Here is a 25867-nt window from a genome sequence, read left to right as displayed (position 1 = left end):
GCAAGATTGAAATTAATGCATTTACGGGATTTGAAGACCCTTTCGGCCAACTGTTTGAGGGCCACAATGGAGGACTTTGGTGACTGAAGGCTGGAGACTACTGCATGGTACCATGCGCACCCATTTTACGCTGGGTTTTTATTAAGCGGCGTAAGAGCATTTTACTGCAGGCAGGCGAGGTAAATGTTCCGAGGCGTCCGTTCCAAGTAGTTGATGTAAAACAAACCTGTGAAAATATTTCTTCACACAACATGTAATTAAACTTTGGAATTTGTTGCCAGAGAACATGGTGAAGTGAGTTAGCATAAAAAAAGGTTTGGATAATTTCCTAAAAGAGAAGTCCATAGGCCATTATTGAGATGGCTTGGGGAAATCCACTGCTTATTCCTAAGATAAGCAGCATAAAGTCTGTTTTACTACTTGGGATCTTGCTAGGTACTTGGGACCTGGGTTGGCCACTGTTGGAAACAGGATAGTGGGCTTGATGGACCTTCGGTCTGTCCCAGTATGCCAATTCTTATGTTCATAAGCCAAATAATGCTCTAGATGTGGTACCCTAGTTGCAGTTGGCAGACTATTTGAGTGCAAACAAGCTTATATTGTTTCTTTAGACGTATTTGATGACCCATGATATAGGCTTATGCTGAAACTTGGCCAAGTCAAGTCCTGCTTCAATAAAATATTATGTTTGCATTTTGGGTTGTCCCTCACTCTTTGGACTACCTTTGCTGACATCGGAAGCCAATGCGGGCAGTATGTTGGTGGCTGCTCATGCCAGAGTTAAAAAGGTATGGGGAAGTGGCGCATGTGCATGTGAAGGGTGTTATCACCCCGGGCACCGCTCACCCACTGGACACCAAAGTCATACCACATCTATTTTCTATCCCTAACCATGCCTAACTTTGTAGGTAGGCGCCATTAGGTACCGCTTTGAGTTCCACGTGGAACTCTTAATGAATTGTTTTTGCATTATTTTTAGTGAGTCAATTAATGAGGCAATTAAGCTCATTAATACATTTTCAGTTCCACGCAGAACGCAACTAGATGTCTCCAATCGCAGCGCCTAGCGTCACCTAACTTAGGTGCCGTTTATAGAATCTTGCCCTTTATGTTTCATATCATTTAGAATACAACAAGCCTATGTCATCTAGTGCTTTTTCTTTCAAAATGAATGCACATCCCTGTTATAAACAGTTGTTATTGATATCTTGAATGCTAGACTGGTTATAGAAGCCTGCAGTACAGAGTTGATAAAGACGCTATTCCTTAGCTTAATCCTTGAATCTGTCAGCCCTATATTAGAGCTTGATTGAGATATTAATGCTTTCAAGTTTGATTAAATTGCAGTTTCAAATGTCAAAGCGATGTACAGTTAAAAATTAGGGGAGAAGGACTACATTTATTACATTAAGACATGTACAGAAGGGAAAAGGGTGGAACTACAATTTAAATTAAAGAACAGAGAGGCAGAAATGGTGAAAACAAGAGGTAGGGGGTAGTTTTGTTCATTAAAATTAAGATAGCCTCATAAGAAGTTCAAGTTTTGAATGCGTCTTTGTAGAGCCAACACTTTAATGCTTGTTTAAATTTGTTAAGGATCCTTTCTTCCCTAATATAACCTGGTAAAGAGTTCCATATTTGTGGAGCTGTGACTGAAAAAATAGTATCATGTCTTGTATAAATTATTCTCAAAGTCGGAATAGAAAGAAGATTTTTGTCCTCCGATCTTAAAGTTCTTATGGGAGTATAAGAAGTCTCTTTTTCACCAGCAAGCATTTTTTTTATGCAAGACTGATCAACTTAAGATATTGCTTCTGCCAATTACTCAGAATTTGTGATTTCTAAATGTAGAATGCATAACTTCCTTAAATCTGATCCTTGGCAATATAATACGATTCCTAGCAAGGTCTTGGTCATTTCAGAAAGCTGATATTTTTCCATGACAAGTTTCAGATTAATTCTATTCATTCTGCTTTTCAGATGGCTAAAGTCACTGGTGTCAGGGCAAAAGTACGCCTGGACAAAAGCGCGCGCAGACAATTGAGCGCAGCGCGGAGGCGCACGCCGCAGAAAATTACAGTTTTTACGGCTCCGACGGGGGGGGGCAAAGGGGGGAACCCCCCCACTTTACTTAATAGAGATCGTGCCGCATTGTGGGGGCGTTGTGGGGGATGTGGGGGGTTGTAACCCCCCACATTTTACTGAAAACTTCACTTTTTCCCTGTTTTTAGGGAAAAAGTTAAGTTTACAGTAAAATGTGGAGGGTTACAACCCCCCAAACCCCCCACAACGCCGGCGCGATCTCTATTAAGTAAACTGGGGGGGGCTCCCCAACAAAAGCCCTCATCGGAGCCCCTAAAAACTGTAATTTTTTTCAGCGCGCGCCTCCGTGTTGCGCTCAGTTGTCGGCGCGCGCTTTTGTCTTTAGCGGGGTTGTCTATGAACCAAAGTCACTTATAGGCTAGCACAGTGATTTTGAGGCTCTTACCTGTAGATTTTAATGAGACTCCGTATAACCTGTACGACCCGAACTGCTATACGAAACTTATGCAAATGCTAGAAAACAAAAAAGAAAACCAACTATGATTTTACTAAGAACTGACACATGTCTACATAAAAACATAAGAGTTGCCTTACTGGGACGGACCGAAGGCCTATCAAGCCCTGGAACCTGTTTCCAGCAGTGGCCAATCCAGGTCACAAGTACCTGGCTCTACCCTCCAATGTCAATCCCCCCTTGGGCAGGACTCAGCAGTATTTAGCTGGTCGGGAATGACTCTGGGCCAGCTACATAGTGCTAATATGGCTAACCACTGATAAGCCACCGGATATGGACTCAGGTTTGAATTTCCTGGTTCACCATCAACTGCAGTCTGAATACTGGGCCCTATGAGTTTTAAGTTAGTTCCAATATTGTGACGGAGTATCCTGAAAGGGATGTAGCAGCATGCTAGACTCCCTCACAATCTCCAAGAAATGTATTAAACACAAAAGAGCAAACAAAGATGTCTGAAGCAAAGAGCCAATCAGGGTACAGGAACTAAGATTACCAGAAATACAAGGCACACATAGGTATGGGCTAACTATAACATTCTTAAGAGACAGAATGTTTCATTCTGGAAGGCAGCTAACTTTCAAACCAAAAGTCAAAGGTTTAAGGCTGGTTGATACCTGATAGATATTAACACTGGAAGAAAAATTGCTAAAATTTATGACACTGGAATGTCTGTCATTTCAAGGTTTATTCCTGCCTTTTCTGGTCAGAAATAAATTCATATCCCTACTTTCATCAAAATGCATCTCCTTGTGTGCTCTCTTTTCCCTGCTGTTCAAATACAGTTGCTAAGTAAAAGGCCTCTATATAGATATGCTTTAAGCATGTTTCTGCAGATTATATCAGAAATAAATATTGATGGCATTACAAAAACCCATTATTATACTGGAAGGAGACAGACAATTAGACCCTTATCACAATACTCCTTTTAGCCCACAATATTAGAAGAAGGAAATCCATAAAAATAAATCAATGGAGCAAATTCAAAAACAGAAAATCTTTAAAAGAACCAAATAACTACTTTTGACTGCACAACTCATGTTCTTCAGATTATAGACTTAGATATTAACTGCCAGCCTCCCTGGAGTGGATCTGGCATTCAAAAGCCTTCTTAACTGTTTGGGACCTACAAAATCAAAACCAAGCCGTAAACTTTTACAAATATGCACAGGGAATCCATAAATGAAGTTTGCACTTGAAGCTACACATTAGGGGTTTGCAGGTCAAAATCTTTAGGCCCCCTTTTACAAAGCTGCAGTAGCGATTCTCCCAGGGCAAATGCGCCGAAGCCTATTCAAACCTTATAGGTGCATTTGACCGCAGAAGACATCGCTACCGCAGCTTTGTAAAAGGGGCTTTTAATTTGGTTTAGTTTCCTGCATCATTTACAAGATTTTTCATTTTGGGGGTTTTTTTTTTTTCATTTGGTTTTGTTTTGGGGGCAATATGATCCATAGTGCACCTTATTGCTGAAATGGTACACCCTGAGCAATAGAGTGCACTACTGGCGACACAAAAACAAAACCTACTTTTCTTTCCCTGTCATTTCACCCTCACTTGGAATACTACGTCCAGCACTGGTCGCCGTACATGAAGAAGGACACAGTACTACTCTAAAAGGGTCCAGAGAAGAGCGACTAAAATGGTTAAGCGACTAGAGGAGTTGCTGTACAGTGAGAGATTAGAGAAACTGGGCCTATTCTCCCTTGAAAAGAGGAGACTGAGAGGGGACATGATCGAAACATTCAAGATAATGAAGGGAATAGACTTAGTAGATAAAAACAGGTTGTTCACCCTCTCCAAGGTAGGGAGAACGAGAGGGCGCTCTCTAAAGTTAAAAGGGGATAGATTACGTACAAACATAAGGAAGTTCTTCTTCACCCAGAGAGTGGTAGAAAACTGGAATGCTTTTCCTGAGGCTGTTCTAGGAGAAAACACCCTTCAGGGAATCAAAACAAAGTTGGACAAGGCCGCCGCATGAGCGTACTGCTGGGCACAATGGATCACTGGTCTAACCCAGCAGTGGCAATTCATATGTTCTTAAAAGTTACTTGAAATCTGCAAAAGAATATCATGATTCACTAAATCAAAGGCACATAAAAGATCAAATTGTAACAACACGTGGGATCCCTCGGAGAGAGAAAGAGATAATGGTTACTGCAGATGGGCAGACTAGATGGTCCATTTGGCCTTCATCTACATCAAATAGCACCATTCCAAACATACAAAAAGAAAGAAAGGGAACTAAATGAATGGTTCGACTCTGAATTACTAACTCTAAAACAGGAACTGAGAAAACTAGAAAGAATCTGGCAAAAATCAAACAAAGAGGAAGACAAAATACACTGGAAACAAAAATTGAAAAACTACAAAAATCTGATTAGAGGAAAACGAACAAAACACTACGCACAAAAAATAGGGACACCCAAAACAAATAGCAAAGAACTGTTCAAGTTGGTAAACAGACTAACAGACACTACCCAAATCATGCTACAGGAAAATGAATGTACACTTCCCCCTCCCCATTCGCGGTTTCAGCAATCACGATTTCACATATTCGCAATTTTTTGGGAGGGGGGAAAAAAAGAAACCCCCCCCACAGTTTAGCCTTCCCCCCGGCGTCCTGGCCTTACCTGGTGATCTAGCGGGCTTTCGGGGCAGGAGCGATCTTCCTACACGCCTGCCCCGTGTAGATCGCCAATAGGAAATGGCTGTGGGGAGTTCCTGTTGTAGTCTCGAGAGACTACGTGAACTCACGGCAGCATTTCCTATTGGCGATCTGCACGGGGCAGGAGCGTAGGAAGATCGCTCCTGTCCCGAAAGCCTGCTAGACCACCAGGTAAGGCCGGGATGCCGGGGGGAAGGCAGGAGGGAGGCGGGGGGTGGGTCAGAGCCGGACCAGAAGATATTCATGGTATTTCACCATTTGCGGTCCGGCTCTGCCCCTATCCCCTGCAAATCCGCAGGGAGAAGTGTATACCCTCAGCAGAAGCCCTTGCCACTTTCTTCAACAACAAAATCTTAGACGTATGAACGACCATACCTCCACCCTCGCCCAACTTCGAATTCCAACTCGGACCCCACGAAAAAGAACCCAGAGTAGACATACTTTGGAACCATTTTGAACCACCAGACTGGCACCAATTTCTAACCCTGTTCAATAAATATACAAAATCAAACTGCCTACTGAACGTATGTCCTTCCAAGACCTTGAAAACAGCCACACTAGATTTTAAAAAGGATCTATTTAACTGGGCAACAACCACTCTCACGGAAGGAACATTTCACGAGGAAATGGGACATAAACTGATTACACCCATCCCTAAGGATTAAAAAAACTCATTAGCCCTGAAAACCAACTACAGACCCTTAGCAAGCATCCCCTTATTTACCAAACTACTTGAAGGATTGGTCAACTTGGAGCTAGTAAACTATCTAGACAAATTTAGCATACTCAATGAACACCAATCAGGATTCAGAAAAGGTTTTAGCACTGAGACAGTCCTAGCCTCAATCCTTAATCACCTATATGGCCTATTCAGCAAAGGAACAAGTGCTCTGATTTTACAACTAGACTTCAGCAGTGCTTTTGATCTTGTTGATCACGAAATAATGCTACACTGCCTAGATGCAATAGGACTTACGGGAAGAGTAAGAAACTGGATACAGGGTTTCCTAACAAAAAGATCATACTGTATGGTTAGTGGTGGGACATACTTAAACTCCTGGAGAAACCCCCTCAGGAGTACCACAGGGTTCACCACTATCACCTACACTATTCAACATTTACATATCATCCCTAGGACGCTTACTGCAAAAGCTAAACTTAAACTATTACATATATGCAGATGACATTTCCATTTTAATCCCAGTGAACAGCATAACAAACGAGACCTCAGAATACATCTCTCTTATTATGACCGAAATAGAACACTGGACAATCAACTTCAAACTGAAACTAAACACAGAAAAAACAAAAGTCTTCCTTGCAAGCCCAACGGACAAAATTACCAAATCAGCGTTACATATAAAAGATCACGACTACCCGATTACTAAAACAATAAAAATATTGGGAGTCACATGAGACACACATTTGACAATGGTTGAACACACGAATTCAGTGGTAAAAAAATGTTTCCTGACATTATGGAAACTAAAGACCATCAAAAAATACTTCAACCCATTATCATTTAGATTACTAGTGCAATCCCTAGTACTTTCTACACTGGATTATTGCAACATCATTTATATGGGTATACCCAAAAAAACAGTGAGAAAACTTAGAATTGTCCAGTCCAGAACACAGCGGTCCACTTGATATTTGGACTGAAAAAAAGCGACCATGTCAGCCCCTACTACAGACTACTGCACTGGCTGCCAGTCAAGGCACGAATAATATTCAAGTTCTCTTGCATATGCTACAAGCTAGTCTGGGGACTGACTCCTACATACTTGCTATCTCACTTCATATTATACAATTCCATAAGACAAACCAGAAACTGCAATCTATTTGCATATGCAAGCATTAACGGCTGTAAATGCAAAACCTTTCTGGATAGAACTTTTATGTACCAAGCAAACAAACACTGGCTAGACAACTACATTAATGGAGCTAGACTGACCTACGTAGCTTTTAGAAAAGTCATAAAAACTGCCTTATTTGACAGATATATCACCTAAACATAAACCCCCTCCAAACACTAATTCCAATTAAGAACATAAGAACATAAGAAGTTGCCTCTGCTGAGGCAGACCAGAGGTCCATCTCGCCCAGCGGTCCGCTCCCGCGGCGGCCCATCAGGCCTATTGCCTGAGCAGTGGTCCCTGACTATTTCTATAACCTACCTCTACTCCTATCTGTACCCCTCAATCCCTTTGTCCTCTAGGAACCTATCCAAACCTTCTTTGAAGCCCTGTAACGTGCTCCTGCCTACCACAGCCTCCGGAAGCGCATTCCATGTATCCACCACCCTCTGGGTGAAAAAGAACTTCCTAGCGTTTGTTCTAAACCTGTGTCCCCTTTCAATTTCTCCGAGTGCCCCCTTGTACTTGTGGTTCCCCATAATTTGAAAAATCTGTCCCTGTCTACTTTTTCTATGCCCTTCAGGATCTTGAAGGTTTCTATCATGTCTCCTCTAAGTCTCCGCTTCTCCAGGGAGAACAGCCCCAACTTTTTTAGTCTGTCAGTATATGAGAGATTTTCCATACCCTTTATCAGCTTAGTTCCTCTTCTCTGGACTCCCTCAAGTACCGCCATGTCCTTCTTGAGGTACGGCGACCAGGACTGGACACAGTATTCCAGATGCGGGCGCACCATTGCACGATACAGTGGCAGGATGACCTCCTTCGTCCTGGTCGTGATACCCTTCTTAATGATACCCAACATTCTGTTTGCCTTCCTTGAGGCTGTGGCGCACTGCGCCGACACCTTCAATGATGTGTCTACCATCACTCCCAGGTCTCTTTCAAGGTTACTTACCCCTAGCAGTGATCCCCCCATTTTGTAAGTGAACATCGGGTTCTTTTTCCCCACATGCATGACCTTGCATTTCCCTATGTTGAAGCTCATTTGCCACTTTTTGGCCCACTCTTCCAGTGTCGTCAGATCCTTTTTTTCCTAATATGTCCACCCTGAAAATTCCTAACAAATTGTATTCTGCAATTTGCTCTTTTTTCTAAAAGGGCCCCTCTGAAACTCTAAATAAACTGTATATTGTAATTCGCTGTCATCCCTTCCCACTCCCAATTGCTGCATTTTTATTGTAACTTGCTGATAGTCCAGCTCTCTTCGATATGAACCGCCTAGAAAATTCTTAACAAATTGTATTCTGTAATTCACTACTTTTTTCTAAAAGGGCCCCTCTGAAATTCTAAACAAACTGTAAATTGTAATTCGCTACAATTTTAAGATTCTGCATACTGTAATTCCACTGACTATCTGCATATTGTAACTCGCTGATTGTCCAGCTCTCTTCGATGTGAACCGCCTAGAAGTCGCACGATTGTGGCGGTATAGAAGAATAAAGTTATTATTATTATCATCATCATGTTTTTACTCTCACTTACTCCCCAACCCCCCACCACCACCACTTTTACAAAACTGTAGCGTGGTTTTTAGTGCCGGCCACGCCGGTAACAATTCCGACTTCTCTTTTAGGAAATTATCCAAGCCTTTTTAAAAACCCTGCTAAGCGAACTGATTTCACAACATTCTCCGGCAACGAACTCCAGAGTTGAATTACGTCGTTGAATTACGTCGTTTGAAGAAATATTTTCTACGGTTTGTTTTAAATCTAGTACACTGTAGCTTTATCGCATGCCACCACTCAGTATTTTATAGTATTTTATAGCCGTCTCTTCTCAGAGCTGAACAGCCCTAGCCACTTTGGCCTCTCGGCAACAGCCGAAGACACTAACGGCGGCCAGTTAACAGCAGGGCGGGAACTTGGAAAGTTTGCTCCTGCCCACTACACCTCCACCGGCGATCGGCAATAGAGGTATGAGGCTAGGACAGGGAGGGCGGAAGGGTGCATAGCCTGATAGGGTGCGGAGTCTGACGGGGGAGGGAAGGAAGGATGCTGGGTGCAATGCCTGACAGGGGAAGGAGGGAAGGGTGCTGGGTGTAGTGCCTGGCAGTTTGTGACTAGGATGGAACTATTTTTTTTTATATATTATGCTTACCCACACAAACATCTGTTATTCTCAATTGATGCTTGTTAATATGTCTGTGAGCTAATAGAACTACAGCCAAGTTTTTGGGTTTTGTTTTTTCACTATTCTATAGTCTGCTTCAGCTATTTAGTTTGATTCCACGAATGAGCCACTATAAGTGGGAGGATGGTGCAGATGCCTTGGTTATAGGGATTGTTTTTCTGAACAGGCTAACCAGCATTTATATTAGCATGGGGAATCCAGCTAATTACTTTAATACAGTATTAGCAAGCCCACATTTAGTATAATCTGAATAGTATGAGCACTTATCGTTGAATGAACCCTTGACAACCACACTTGAGGAAAGAGTGATTCACTTCCTTGGGGATAATCACTGTCCTCCACATTCTAATATAAACATATCATTGTAAGTGATTACAGGGTTCAATTGACATTGTATTACCAATAAAATTACCTCACAAAGCCTATACCTCTTTTTCTTGTTACAGTCTTTATTTGGTGGGAGGGGATTTGTTTATATTTTAATGCCTGCAGATCTGATTTTCAACTTTGTGTTGGGGGAAAAAAAAATTAGAGTCCTTTAACAAAAAAAACCCCTCTGTAGACCCAGATTTCTCATAGGACTTGTTATACAATATTTTGTATAGTGCATAAATGCAAGGAGCGTTCAATAATTTATCAACCTGAGTATGAAAGAAAGTAGCAAGCAAGTCGAAACAAGTCTGTGCAGGTTGTGACGAGTGCTGCCCAATTCAGGGAAAAAGCTTTCGATTCAATTCAATTCAGCCTATTGAATTGATTTTTTTGATTCGATTCTCCTGCCCAATTGGGTGTTGTTTTTTTTCAAAAGTCCAAGCGGGTTTATTTTGTAGCCTCTTCATCCACCCCACCCCCTTTGCCCTCTCCTACCCATGCTGGCGCCGTGGTGTAAACAAAATACACATACAAAAAAGACTTTTCCTCTCTCCGTTAGGTCCTAGCTCACATTCGCTGTCTAACACCAGCTCAGGCAGGATACACACTTCAAATCTGACATATTATAATCAGAAAACAGAAAATAAAATTATTTTTTTCTACCTTTTGTTGTCTGCTCATTATTCAAATCATGTTGGTTTCAGGATCTGGTTTCTGTTTGTCTTCTGTTAACTTGCTTACCAGGGTCTCCTGCCCATTTGACGTTTTCTTCTTTCTCTGTGCACACCATCCATCTTCCATCTCTGTCCTCCCTTCTGTTTCCCTTCCCTCCCCCAGTCCATCATTTCTGTAATGACCACTCCCCCCCATCCAGTATTTCTATCCCCCCTCCTTCCACACCATCCCTTGATTTCAACTTCTCTCCCTTTCTTTTCCCTCCCTTTATTCCATTATCCACTATCTCTCTCCCTCTCCTGTGTTTTAAGACCCATTCTTTCTTCCCCTCCCCCCCTTCGGTCCAGCATATGCCTCTCTCTCTTTGGACCCCCTCCCTCCGTGTACTTCTAATAGCTACACCAGGGAGCCCCCCAAAGGCCGGCATGTTTTCCCCTTCTCCCCACCATCATCCTGTTTCCTCCTGGCCCCCTGGTCTTACTTTCCAAATTAATTATGGCCTGCAGAGGATCCCCAATGATGTAGCAATTCTAGTAGGCTGCCATCGGCCTCCACTGCACGATCCCTCTGCTGAGGTCCTGCCCCTCCTCTGACGTCATATCCTGTTTTGGTCTGGGATGGACCCCGGCAGAGGGAGCGTGCAGCAGAGGTGATGAAATATGTTTTTAAAAGCTTAATATATTTTGGGAATGCTAGAAGCCAATCTAGGCCTTTCGTTTACCAAATCATATCATTAACATAATAATATAGTAAATGACAGCGGATAAAGACCCAAATGGTCCATCCAGTCTGCCCAACCATACACGCTCTATAAATTAATGATTTAATTTAAAATATCCTTTTTCTCAGAGCTCCGCCGGTACTTTGCTTAGGTTCCATCTACTGGAGTCTCTATCAAAGCCCTCTCTAGCCCATCCTCAACTGAATTGCTGCACAGGAGACACAGACCGTACTAGCCTTAGTTCTTCAATATATACCATTATTTTCTTATTAGATATCCTCTGTGTTTATCCCATGCTTTTTAAAACTCTGTCACCGTTTTCCTCTCCGCTACCTCCCTCGGGAGCGCATTCCAGGTATCAGCCAACCTCTCCGTAAAGGAGAATTTCCTAACATTACACTTGAGTCCACCACCCCTTAACCCCAAATTATGGGCTCCTTTTACTAAGCTGCAGTAGCGTTTTTAGCGCACGCTAAATAATAGCGCGTGCTAAGCCCCGCGCTATGCGAAAAAACTAATGCCAGCTCAATGGAGGCGTTAGGGCTAAAACCACTAGCGCAGCTTAGTAAAAGGAGCCCTATGCCCTCCGGATTTGCCATTTTCCTTTCTCTGGAAAAGATTTTGTTCTATGTTAGTAGCTTTCAAGTATTTGAACGTCTGAATCATATCTCCCCTGTCCCTCTTTTCTTCTGGGGCATACCTAGTCAGGGTTTCCAGTCTCTCCTCATACGTCGTTTGGCGCAACCCTCCTACCATGTTCATCACCTTTCTCTGGACCGCTTCAAGTCTTATGTCCTTTGCTGGATACGGTCTCCAAAATTGAACACAATACTCCAAGTGGGGCCTTACCACCGACTTGTACAGGGGCATCAACATCTTCTTTATTCTTATATGGAATCTCACAATCTAAACAGCATGGCTTCTATTCTTAGGTGTTTATCAATGCATTTGCCATCTCATTAGGGGTTCTTTGAGGGTATGAATAAACAGTATTTCTGAGGCATATACTGTTGATGGGAACCTCTTCCTGTTGATTAAATATATATATTTGCAGTTTAAGTATAATTGGCCTAGGAAATGCACAAAAATAGAGTGGTGTATCCAAGCTAGGCCAAAGTACTAGAGCAAATGATGTGTTTCCTGTTTATAGCCAATAAGCACCTATTTTATTCTTAGCATTAGGGTGTTTCATCAATATTGGTTAAACCTAAAATTAGAAGCTTAATTATATTTTAGCTGTGAAGCACAATAAGAAACTGAAAATTCAAATCTCACTATTGTTACTTTTTCTGACCTTGGGTAAGTTATTTTTCCTCTCAAGGTACCCAATAAGACTACAAGCTTTTTTAAGGAAGAGACTTGCATTTATCACCATTGTATAGTGTTGTGTATTTCTAATAGCTCTATACTTCAACATAATTGTCTTTATTTAATTTTCTGTTTATTTTTGTACACATCCAGGACAGGGTGGGTGGGTGGGGGTGGGGGGATTTTTTTTTTTCTGCTTTATTTTTTGATTAAATTGGTGGAAGGGAGAGGAGGTATATTTTTCATCTGTATTGTTATTGATGGAATTTAAGTGCTTACATTGATTATTAATGTTTATATAATTCATGGCACTTAGTGTTAGTTTTTAAAAATTAATAAAGATTATAAAATTAAAAAAAAATAACTCTATCTCAGGGATAGGGAACTCCGGTCCTCGAGAGCCGTATTCCAGTCGGGTTTTCAGGATTTCCCCAATGAATATGCATTGAAAGCAGTGCATGCAAATAGATCTCATGCATATTCATTGGGGAAATCCTGAAAACCCGACTGGAATAAGGCTCTCGAGGACCGGAGTTCCCTACCCCTGCTCTATACAAACATTATTAAAATAAGAAGTAATGCTGCCCAACATCATCAGTGACATGACAGAGGGAAGGATCTGGCAGGGAAGGCCACAAAGCAGCCCGTTCAGAGTGCTGCCATTGCTGCTGCTTTAGGAGGCCTTGGAGGTATGTCAGGTCTCACCAGGGTGGGGTTGCTGAATCAGTGAGTCCGATTTTCTCAGACAACGAATCGATTCAAATTGGCAAATCGGGCAGCACTAGTAGGAAGTACTGTATTAGCTAGGGTTCCTTAGCCTGAAAAAGAGATGGTTCAGGGGGAGATATGATAGAGGTGTATAAAATACTGAGTGAGTAGAACAGGTAGATGTGAATCCTTTGTTTGCTCTTTCCAAAAATGCTAGGACTAGGGGGCATATGATGAAGCTACTAAGTAGCAGATTTAAAACAAACCAGAGAAAATCTTTCTTCATTCAACATGTAATTAAACTCTAGAATTCATTGCCAGAGAATGTAATAAAAGCAGTTAGCTTAGCAAGGTTTAAAAAAAGTTTGGAAAATTTTCTATAACAAAAATCTATAAGCCATTATTAGGATGGAGTTGGGGACGTTTCGATTTTCATGATGTTTCTTAGGCTTCATTGGGCCCCATTGAGCTTCATAGGCCCTGGAGGGATGTACCAGCTGCACCCCCCTCTCCTCGAGCCTGGGTGTATAGAATGGAGCAATAAGCAGTTAGTGGCTTGGCATCAGAACTGAAGCACTCACCTAACCCAGACAAAGCCTCAAAGTGTGGGGATATTGCTGGATTGCGAGAGCAGGGCGCTGTCATTTTGCTTTGCAGATGATGATAAATTGTTACATAGATTTGATTGCAATTTTCAGGGTCTGGTTTTTCCTGCATTCTAGTTGAATGGCTTAGGGATAGGAGAACATTTAACTATCATATGAGAAGGAGTCGGTTCTGAGAACTTCTCACAAGCAGAATCCAGACCACAGGTGGAGCATAAAAGAGACCAAGGCCAAAGGACATTTTCCCAGATCTTGGCTATTTCAGATAGAACTGTTTATATAATTATTTTTCTTTTGTTCTTTCTTTCTTTATTCATTCATTCAATTTTCTAAACTATTTTCCCAGGGGAGCTCAGAATGGTTTGCATGAATTTATTCAGATACTCAAGCATTTTTCCCTGTCTGTCCTGGTGGGCTCACAATCTCTCTAATGTACCTGGGACAGTGGAGGATTAAGTGACTTGCCCAGGGTCACAAGGAGCAGTACCCACAACCTCAGTGTGCTGAGGCTATAGCTTTAACCACTGTGCCACACTCTCCTCTTAGGGGAACTCCTTTTGGGGGGGGGAGAGCCAACCAGCCCTAATGGTTCAGTTTTCTTACAATAAATATGATTTTTGTTTTTCTTTATTAGTAATCTTTTTAATTACTGAATTTATTTGGTCTTCTTTTTTAATTCCTTAGTATGTAAGCAATTGTGTAGTCAGGTGCTTTAGTTAGATTGTGAGCCTATTGGACAGCTAGAGATATTTTTTCCAAGCACCTTATATTAGTTTGGCATTGTTTGTGAACTGCTGTGAACTTCGAGTGAGGTATTGGCGGTATACAAATAGAAATTGTATTGCAAATGTTCCAGTAGCAGATTATGGTCCATTGCCAAAGGCTGCTGAGAGATCCTGGGAAACTAAAAGAGCTTCCGTACTTCTGTTTAAAGATGCAGGAACCTTGCTCAGAAAGTACCATGCTACAGGCTGTACTATTGCCACTGGAAGCAAGAAAGATCCTGCATGGATGGAGTCTTGGCTACAAGATAGCAGAGAAGACCTCGTGGGCTTCAGGAGAAGGGCAACAAAGGGGATATTTTTGTTTCTCTGCTTTTACAAAGTAATGGCAAGGACTAAAGGTGCATTGGTAACTTTTGCAGAAGTTGCAGCATTGTGAGACTTCTAAAAGGCACGTTTTAAGCATTACTGGAATTGCCTCTTTGATAGTAGAGAGCACTGCTCCAGATGGGACTTTTGGCAATTTTTTTCCAGGCATGTTTTCAAATTCCGTTCTAATGGAATTAGGCAGAGCAAAAGGAAATAGCACAGCACAACATGGTTTCCATGATTTTCCATATTAAATAATGTAAGATATGCAGGCAAAAAGAAGGCCAGACTGATTAATTTCTTCATTGAGCTGCAGTTACGATGTTTGGGATGGTGACCCTGCAGAGATGAATCGAAACTATATACATAGGTGAGTAATAACCTGTTGGGAGTGGGAGAAAAGGCAGTGAGGAGCCTGATGGTAGAATATACAGGCAGGCTGTCATTCTCGTGTGCTCTGAATTAGAGAATGACACGGGGACAAATTTGTCCCATTCCCACAGGAAATCAATTTCCCCATTCCGTCCCAATTAGTTCTGTCTCTGTCTCTGCCCCATACCTGTAAGCTCAGCCTTAACCACACAAATCTCAAACACTTATGATTTTAAAGCGTTTGAGGCTTGTGCAGATGAGGACAGAGCTTAGGCATTGGTGGAATGAGGCATTATGACTTCACAATCTGAGCTCTAGAATGTTGCTACTTATAAGAACATAAGAAGTTGCCTCCGCTGGGTCAGACCAGAGGTCCATCGCGCCCAGCAGCCCGCTCCCGCGGTGGCCCATCAGGTCCATGACCTGTAAAGTGATTTTTGTCTGAAACCCCTTCATTCCCCTGTTCCCTTCTATCTATTAATCTTCTTGATCCTATCACTATCCCTATCTGTATCCCTCAATCCCCGAGTCCTTCAGGAATTTATCCAATCCCTCCTTGAAACCCTGTAATGTGCTCTGTCCTATCACATCCTCCGGAAGTGCATTCCAGGTGTCCACCACCCTCCGAGTGAAAAAGAACTTCCTAGCATTGGTTCTAAACCTGTCCTCTTTCAATTTCTCCGAGTGCCCCCTTGTTCTTGTGGTTCCCAATAGGCTGAAGAATCTGTCCCTCTCCACCTTCTCTATGCCTTTCATGATCTTGTATGTCTCTATCATGTCTCCTCTGAGTCTCCACTTCTCCAGGGAGAAGAGCCCCAGTCTTTCTAACCTGTCTGCGTATGAAATGTTTTCCATACCTTTTATCATTTTTGTCACCCTTCTCTGAACCCTCTCAAGTATCGCCATGTCCTTCTTTAGGTACGGTGACCAATATTGGACACAGTACTCCAGATGCAGGCGCACCATCGCATGATACAGCGGCATGATGACTTCCTTCGTCCTGGTTGTGATACCCTTCTTAATAATACCCAACATTCTGTTTGCTTTCTTTGAGGCTGCTACGCACTGTGCCGTTGACTTCATTGTTGTATCCACCAGCACACCCAAGTCTTTTTCAAGGTTACTTTTCCCTAGTACTAACCCTCCCATTTTGTAGCTGTACATCGTGTTTTTTTTTTCCCTATATGCATGACCCTGCATTTCTCTACATTGAAGTTCATCTGCCATTTGTTCGCCCACTCCTCCAGTTTGTTCAGGTCTCTTTGTAGGTCTTCACATTCCTCCACAGTTCTAACCCTGCTACAGAGTTTAGTGTCATCCGCAAATTTTATAACTTCACACTTCGTCCCTGTTTCTAGGTCATTTAACAGCAGCAGTCCGAGTACCGACCCCTGCGGAACACCGCTCGTTACCCTCCTCCAGTCCGAGTAGTGTCCCTTCACTCCAACCCTTTGCTTCCTGCCTGCCAACCAGTGTTTAACCCATCTGTGTACATCCCCTTCCACCCCGTGGTTCCACAACTTCCTGAGCAGCCGCTCATGGGGTACCTTGTCAAAGGCCTTCTGGAAGTCAAGATAAACGATGTCTATGGGTTCCCCTTTGTCCATCTGGCTGTTTATCCCTTCAAAGAAGTGCAGTAAGTTCATTTGGCACGATCTTCCTTTATAGAAGCCATGTTGGCTCGCTTTCATTAGTCCATTTTTTTCTATGTGCTCACAGTTGCTGTCTTTTATCAGTGCTTCTACCACCTTGCCCGGAACTGAAGTCAAGCTTACCGGCCTGTAGTTTCCTGGGTCACCTCTCGATCCCTTTTTAAAGATAGGTGTAACATTTGCTATTTTCCAGTCCTCCGGGATATCCCCAGTTTTCAAGGATAGGTTGCAAACTCATTGGAGTATTTCCGCTATTTTGTTTCTTAATTCTTTTAATACCCTTGGGTGGATTCCGTCCGGGCCCGGTGATTTGTCGCTTTTCAGTCTATCTATTTGTTGGAGGACATCCTCATGGCTTACTTCTATTATCGATAGTTTTTCTTCTTGGTCTCCATCGAAGATCTCTTCGGGTTCTGGTACATTGGATGTGTCCTCGTTTGTGAAGACTGACGAGAAGAACTTGTTTAACCTATCAGCTACCTCTTTTTCCTCCTTTATCACTCCCTTTCTGTCTCCATCATCCAACGGTCCTACTTCCTCCTTCACCGGCTGCTTCCCTTTAATGTATCTGAAGAACGATTTGAAATTTCTTGCTTCCCCAGCCAGTCTCTCTTCGTATTTTCTTTTCGCTCTCCTGACTACTTGGTGACATTCTTTTTGGTGTTTCCTATGTTCCTTCCAGTTTTCCCTGGTTTGGTTCTTTTTCCATTTTCGGAATGATTTTTTCTTGTCTCCTATCGCCTTCTTCACTTCATTGGTTATCCATACCGGGTCTTTTGTTTGATTTTTTTTGCACCCTTTTCTAAAACTGGGGATGCACAGATTTTGTGCTTCTTGCATTGTGTCCTTGAATAGGGACCAGGCTTTCTCCATGGTCTCTGTTTTTCTTGAGCTGTTTCTGAGTTTCTTTCTCACCATTGCTCTCATAGCGTCATAGTTCCCTTTTTTGAAGTTGAGCGTTGCCGCTGTGGTTCTCTTCCCTTTTGATGCTCCTATTTCTAATTTGTACTGGATCATGTTGTGGTCGCTGTTTCCTAGTGGACCTACTACCTCCACTTCCTTTGCTGGTCCCCCTAGCCCACTGAGGATTAGGTCGAGAGTGGCATTCCCTCTCGTTGGTTCCTTAACGAGCTGTTCCATGAAGCAATCCCTCACAGTCTCCAGGAATTCTGTTTCCCTCGCGCAGTTTGAGTTTCCAATACTCCAGTCTATCCCGGGGAAGTTAAAGTCCCCCATTTCCGTTCTTGCATTCTCGCCTCAATTCTGCTTCCAGCTCTTTGTTGTTTGCTTCTGTTTGTCCAGGTGGGCGATAGTACAGTCCCAATTTTATGTCAAAACCATTTCTTCCTGGTAATTTAACCCATAATGATTCCAGTCCTTCCGCCTTCGTTGCCGTATCCACTCTGGTCGAGTGAATGTTGTCCTTTGAGGCTTGTGCAGATGAGGACAGAGCTTACAGGAAACAGGACAGGAAAAGAACTCGCGGGGATGGGACAGGAAAATGAGTTCCCGCGGGGACGGGAAAAATTTGTCCCTGTGTCATTCTCTACTCTGAATATCAGGTCTTGGTGAATTACTCATGGAAACTTTTTAAAAACACACTGGTGGCCAAATATCTCCTTGAACAATATTACACCCCACCCCCCCCCAACACACTTTACAAAACTGTGTAATGGTTTTTAGTTCTTTTGTCCTCTGCCTACACTGTGAATGTCCTTTTGTAACCCGTTCTGAGCTGTTGAGAGGATGGGATATAAATCTAAATAAATAGATAAATAGGGCTAAATCCATACAGTAATATGGCCAGCTGTAAACTTTTTATGCCTTGCGTTTAATGTCCATCGAGTTCGGGGTTGCGGGTGGTAAATTTGTTCAAAGTAGATTGGAAGAGTACAGAGAAAAACCCTTTTGAGAGACGAAAATCTATGGTTTCTATGACATTTGTTTTAAAAAGTGCAAGTGCATACAGCTGTGTTTAAGGATCGCAAATATTTTGTAAATTCATCTGAGCACCGTAAATCCCCGCGCTCTTATTAAACCAGCAAATCTGGGAAAGCAGTTGACACACAGTTCATATTGCTATTCCACTGAACTTTTAAAATTTGAAGAATATCAGAACGTTTGCAAGGATAACCTATTAACAACAGGTGATAGAACTGATATGATTATTTTAGGGTAAATATCACAATTAAGCTATGGCATGGCATTAATATTTCTGTGGGGAATATTGTTTGACTGTTGTACATTTCACAGTAGACTTGGGGCTCCTTTTACTAAGGTGCACTAATGTTTTTAGCACGCACGCTGCATTGCCGCGCGCGGTAACCCCGCGCTACGCGCCAAGAACTAATCCCAGCTCAATGCTGGCGTTAGCGTCTAGCATGCGTGGCAATGCGGAACACGCTAAAACCGATAGCGCAGCTTAGTAAAAGGAGCCCTTGGTGGTTCCTCTAAGTCAGGGGTCCCCAAAGTCCCTCCTTGGGGGCCGAATCCAGTCGGGTTCTCAGGATTTCCCCAATGAATATGCGTGAGATCTATGTGCATGCATTGCTTACAAAGCATATTCATTGGGGGAAATCCTGAAAACCCGACTGGATTCGGCCCCCAAGGAGGGACTTTGGGGACCCCTGCTCTAAGTAAAGTAATTCATTTTATAAGTTCAAAAGAAAAAAAAAACAACAACCATTTTAGTTGCAAGATAGGTGAAATACTGTATTCTCAGAGGTGAACATAGGAGCAAGCGAAGTTTCCAGTGGGTCTCATCATGAGCACAATATTTATTGCTGTGCACTAGAAAATGTATTTATTATTACTCTTTGTAGGACGGTTATATTCCCCTTTTGTGCGCAAGTAAATAAAGGAATTTAAAGAGATCCGTATGTCGTTATTTGAGGCTTTTAGGAGGGAAATAGCTGTTCTCTATCAGATTTTCTTATCTAACCCCCTTCTGTTTAACAAAACCACAGCGCGGTTTTTAGTGCCAGCCAGTCAACCAAGTAAGGGCCTGTTTTACAAAGCTGCACAGCAACAGCCCGAAGCCCTTTAAATCTCTATGTGCTTCAGGGCCGTTACTGCGCTGCACCACTAGTGCAGCTTTGTAAAACAGGCCCTAAATGTATCCTAACGCTCTATTTATAGTCGCTCTATTTACTCTTATCCTCTGTCAGTTCACAGTTTCGGTTTGAAGTAGTCTGAGGAAAGGATAGTTTTTATCCCTTTCTTGAATTTTCCGGTATCCTTTTCTGTATCCATATAAAGGACACCAAAGAAGCTTCAAGAAATAATGAACAATTCTGCATGCTGCAATTGTTACAATGATCTATCTAAACTTGCATTTTTACCCAGATTCTATAAACAGGGCGCCCGAAGATAGATGCCTACATCATCACACCTAGCCAATCTCTGTGCCTAAATTAGTATTTTTTTTAATTTTAGATTTTTATTGGTTTTCAAACAAAAACAAACCATACAACTCAGAAAGAACACCCTCCATACTGTTACAAAATCGAAGGTCTACATAAAACAATGGAAGAATACAACAGCATCTACATACCTCCCCCCTCCCCGAGAATAACCCCCTCCCCCATCTGCAAAGGACAAGTATCAGGCTCAAGTGCTCCCCTATCCCTCTAAATATTAAATTTCTAAATAATAACAGTCCAGGTTTTCAATGAATACAAATAGTATCCTCTACGTTTGGCCACATATAGTTCCATTTTCCCCATCAATGATAATTTCACATTCCATTCACTCGTATAAGGTACTAGGGCTGTTTCCAATAAGCAGCTTTGAGGCATTTAATTGCCGCTAACGCCATGCGCAAAACTCTGGTTTTGCCATCTGGCCTCACAAATATTAAACATCCCCAGTAAGCAGGCTTGAGGAGTAACAGAAATACGGAACCCCAACATTTACGACAAAGACCCCCATCACAGCCCGCCAACAAGGGACTAACACTGGGCACTCCCACCAGATATGTAAAAAGGTGCCCACTGCAGCGTAACACCACCAACAGGTAGCTGATGATTGAGGATACATCTTATGAAGCCTCTCTGGGGTATAATACCACCTACTCAATACCTTGTAGGCGTTCTCCTGTATAAGAGTGCAAGTGAACACTCTGCCCACCTCCGCACATATAAGCTCCCACTCTTTAGATGAAAAGGACCAGTGTAGATCATGCTCCCAATGACTTTGTAAACCAAAATTTGGTATCACCTGTTCCCTTAAATATTGATAAATTATGGAGAGAGGCCTGAGCACTCTCTGTAATGTCCCCAAAAGTTGTTCTAATTGCTCAATCTCAAGTAATGGAATCGTATCCTATCCTCTAGCACAATGGTTCCCAATCCTGTCCTGGAGGACCACCAGGCCAAATGGGTTTTCAAGATAACCCTAATGAATATGCATGGAGCAGATTTGTATGCCTGTCACTTCCATTATATGCAAATCTATCTCATGCATATTCATTAGGGCTAGCCTGAAAACCAGTTAGAGGGACGTTCAGCAGCTGCAGGGAGGCATCCAGCCAGGGTAGGAGACACTGCTGTAAGTAGGGTGGGCGGGGGCCGAGTCACGCTGATGCTTAACTAGGGCTTATTTTTGGAGTAGGGCTTATATTGCGAGCAGACAGAAAAATCATGCTAGGGTTTATTTTCAGGGTAGGTCTTATTTTCAGGGAAACACAGTATTTAGGCCAAGCAAATCTTGGCATAAATAGAGGGCGCTTAAGATTCAGGCCCCTTCTGGAGTCTAAGTTAATTTTAGGTGTTGCTAGGCGCGATTCTATAAATGGTACCTACTCAAGATTGGCGGGCGCTATGTGCCGCGTTCCTTGGCGCCTCTGTGATTTAAAAAGCAATCTCAAAGAAGCAACGTAGTACAAGGTTTATATCAATAAATACCTTATTGGCAACACACATCCTTTTATCCTTAGGCAGCACAGTGCCTGTAATTCCAGGAGTATGTAGAAAACTGGATGGTGGAGAATTTCCCTCTTTCATTAGCATTCCTGCTTCATCCTTATTGCTGTCAGTTCTCTCCTTGTCAACATCTCCGTGCTCCATTTTATTTATTGGAGACCTGTCAATTGCACAAGAATAATATAAAGCAGATTAGTGTAAGGAAATAAGGTATATCTGGGCAAAAAGCTAGACTAGGTAAAAAAAATCTGCACTTCAATGCAGCAGCCATTTCAAGTCACGGAATTCATCTTTCCCTAATCTGAATTTCATGACTGTAGATCTAAAGTAGGCATTAAATTTGGATACCTTTGAAATAACAGCAGAAAACCCCAGACTGCAGAAGCCATGCTGAAACAAGCATTTGGGCCTCCAAAATTTGGATTCCTATCCAAAATGTTGTATTTATGGCTTAAAGAGATCAAAGGACAGATGGGAGAAATAGTCTCCTTGCAATGGACCCCCCAGAGATCTTGGCTGGAACTGAATTTGGATTTCGAAAGAAAATGAGCTTGGCGGTGCCAGCTTTGGTGCTTTTGAGGAAAGTGCAGATGCAATTTGAAAGTGTTAGTTTAACTCGGAGAGTAGGGATCTCAGTGGATCCTTATAGCGGTGGTTTTCAGCCTTTCTTCTGTTGTGACAAGCAATGTTCATGCGTGTGGCAGAACACAAACGCACAGCTAAACAAAAACATGCAAGCAAAAAAATATATATATTTCTCTGTTAAAAATTATGCAAAAGAAATATAAACTATTCTTAAACAAAATTAAAATGAAGGCCCGCTGCTACTAAGCCGTGGTTTCTACCATGGCCCAGGAGCTAAATGCTCCGACGCTCATCGGAATTCTGAGTGTTGGAGCAGCGTCGGAGCATTTAATGCTCCAGGCCGCAATAGAAACCTCTACCATAGCTTAGTAAAAGGGGAGGGGGGGGGGTAAACCTGTTAAATTGTATTTTATTTTCAAAGAAGTTTCAATCTTCATTTACTTATCAGTGAGAAATCTTGGACTATGTTGCTTACGGTTTTTTTCCATATGGGATTGAATTGTAGGAAACTCCATAATAAAGTTATTGTCAACATCATAAAGGCCCAAATTCTGTAACCAGCGCCTAAAGTTAGGCACCTATTTCTGAGGCGCCCAACTAGATAGGCGCCTATCTAAATTGAAGAACAAGCTCAATTAAGCTTTTTAATCAGCACGGATTGAAACATAGGCGCCTATCAAGAAAGCGCGATTCTGTAACAAGACGCCTCTAGAAATTTAGGTGGCCTTCAAAAAAATAGGCACTATGCATGCTAGGCGCCTTCTTACAGGATCACTGCTCTTAAGCGTGCTTAAGCGCTCGCATGGGTGCCTAACTTTTAGTTGTGCCTAGAGCTGGCCTATTTAATGGGCGCCTCCAAAATAGGTTCCGCTCAGCGCGATTCACTAAACAGCACCCAGTTGTGCTTGAATCATGCTGAACGGTGCCTAATTAGGTGCCTAACTTGTAGGCGCTTCTTATAGAATTTGCCCTAAAATGTTTATCCATTTTAGATTCTATATAGCTTATCATACGTAACAAATATATTTTCAAATTCTGCTGCCACCTTAGTAATAGCAACACAAAATCCTTGCTACTAAAAATTCAAAATAAAATCACTAGTTTTCAAGGACCAGTTATGTCAAAGAACGATGCTTGTCCGGGCGTTTGTATCCTTATGCACGTGGACGCTCATAACATTAACAGACTTATTTTTGGCTTTAAAACGAATATATATATATATATATATATATACATATATACCTTGGTAATAGTAATATATATATATATATATATATACTATTTAAAATAATAGTAATATACTATTTAAAATGAATAAAGATATATATATATATATATATATATATATACACACCTTGGTAATAGTAATATATATATATACTATTTAAAATAATAGTAATTATATATATATATATATATATATATATATATATTGTAACAAAGCGCCCAGCTCACTATGCTTAATGGGGCTGGACCCTGTTCACCTTTTGCCTTCACTCCTGCGTGCTTCCTAAAGGTAGGAAGTCCTGCTGGACCCTTCTTCATACATAGGACCAAACAATCAAAAGAATCAGTTCCTGGTACTCATTCAAACAATTTATTGAGCACTGGCATGTGAGTCTACTTGTACACAGTTCAGACTCCACACTATAAAGTAAGTCCAACAAAACACAAATATGTGGCTGTTACAAAAAGGTATATCACAGCTCACACCTTCATTCAGGTAGTTCAAAAATCCTGACAAAAACTCAAAAGTTAATATTGTCCAAGTCAGCAAATGAAAGTCCAAAATATGCCGTTGCCTTTATCATTCACCAGGACAACCAGCTTCCTGTTAGCACTCCTTACGGTGCTGAGTACAAGCCTTTAGATTGGACCGGCTTGATCCCCAATCAGCTCAAGTAAGCTGCTGGGGGAGGGGAGCAAGTGAATTCACTATTAAACTCTCTGAAAACAGAATGCCCAGAATGGCCCCACTAACCCAACCTAGTTGTTAGTGAATTCTCCCCACTTGCTTAACTTCCCTCAGTTACATTCTTCAGCAGAAAAAATATATAAACTTCCTGCTTTCCTGACTCTTTAAAGTGGAAAAACAAAAACGTTTTTTTTTTTCCTTTTCCTTGCTTCAGCATAGCACAGCAGCATCAGACATACACAATCCCAAACGAACTTATTTTCAGGAACAAACAGTCAGAGCAATACTGCTACATTGGTAATCACCCAACCCAGCTACTTAGCTTAAATCCATGCCGGTATCTTGAGTCAGTTCATCTGGTTGGGAACATTCCATCGGCTCTGGAACTGCTTGCTGGTTGAGCCCCAGGTCAGTATCTGCTTCAAGCATTTCAATATCCTGGGAATGAAGCACTGCCTCAGGTGAGCCCTCTCCTGTAGCTGGCTCAGGGAAGACTAACTTTCTCCTTCTGAGAGCAGCCTCTAAATTGCAGAGCCGCCCACGCCCTGTTCTCACAGGAGGAGGAGTTAGTTGCACTGCCTGCTTAGGCTTGACTGGTTTCCTGCTTATCACCTTCAGCTGGGGAACAGTAGAGGAAGAGGCATGACTCAAAGGCTGTTCTAAGCTGTTCCTCTCTAAACCCTCCACCCCCTGCTGCTTGTTTGCTTCAGGGTAGAGAGTTGCGCGGGGACAGAAATCCCACCCGTCCCCACCCGTCCCTGCCAAAGTCCCACCCGTCCCCACCCGTCCCCGTGAGGACTCCCACCCGTCCCCACCCGTCCCCGCGAGGAATCCCTCCGTCCCCGCCCGTCCCCGCGAGGAATCCCTCCGTCCCCGCCCGTCCCCGCGAGGAATCCCCTACGTCCCCGCCCGTCCCTATAAACTACAGAAATAGTTATTTCATTTAATTATGCTACTGAATTAAAGGCTCTGGTAGAAACCCATTTAAAAATAAGCAAAAAGACTTTATTAATTTGGAAATATTAATTGGGAAGAATACATACTTTGTAAACGGGTTTCTACCAGAGCCTCTAATGTTTATAAATTTTTATCAACACACCTAATATACTACTTTATCCTTAAGCAAAAAAAAAAAAAGAATTTTTTTCCTACCTTTGTTGCCTGGTTTCTGCTTTCTTCATATTCTCATTCAATTCCTTCCATCCACTGCCTCTCTTCTCTCTGTGTCTTCCATTTGCTCTGTTACTGTGCCTCTCCCTTTCTCCCCCATCCCAAATTGGTCTGGCACCCATCTTTTTCCTTCCACTCCCCCCATAGTCTGGCACCTCTGTCTTCTTCCCTGCCAGGGTCTTCTCTCCATTCCCTCTTCCCCATTTCCTTCCAGTGTCCTTATCCCCCACCATCTTCCCCATGTCCTGTCAGGCAGCATCCTTCTTCCCCCTCTGCCTTTCCCATGTCCTTTCAGCGTCCTTCTCCCCCCTCTGTCTTCCCCATGTCCTTTCAGCGGCCTTCTCCCCCCTCTGTCTTCCCCATATCCTTTCAGCAGCCTTCTCCCCCCCTGTTTTCCCCATTTCCTTTCAGTGGCCTTCTCCACCCCTGTTTTCCCCATGTCCTTTCAGTGGCATTCTCCACCCCTTTGTCTTCCCCAGTGCTTTCAGGGTCCTTCACCCCCC

General features: G+C 42.5%; 1 protein-coding gene across 1 annotated transcript in view; it reads right to left on the bottom strand.

Annotated features, from left to right (window-relative positions):
* LOC117362346 (cyclic nucleotide-binding domain-containing protein 2-like) overlaps positions 1-25867 on the bottom strand; it is a 161153-nt gene that overhangs the window by 126894 nt on the left and 8392 nt on the right. Inside the window, exons 2-3 of the mRNA XM_033948584.1 lie at positions 21677-21854; positions 2489-2556 (exon numbers count right to left, since the gene is read on the bottom strand). Coding sequence (XP_033804475.1) covers positions 2489-2556; positions 21677-21838 — 230 coding nt within the window. The 5' untranslated portion in view covers positions 21839-21854. The remainder of the gene's footprint in view (positions 1-2488; positions 2557-21676; positions 21855-25867) is intronic.

Source organism: Geotrypetes seraphini, chromosome 6 (genome assembly GCF_902459505.1).
Source record: "Geotrypetes seraphini chromosome 6, aGeoSer1.1, whole genome shotgun sequence".
Lineage (NCBI taxonomy): Eukaryota > Metazoa > Chordata > Amphibia > Gymnophiona > Dermophiidae > Geotrypetes > Geotrypetes seraphini.
The sequence above is the reverse complement of the archived record's forward strand: the minus strand, read 5'-3'. Positions and strand labels throughout refer to the sequence as shown.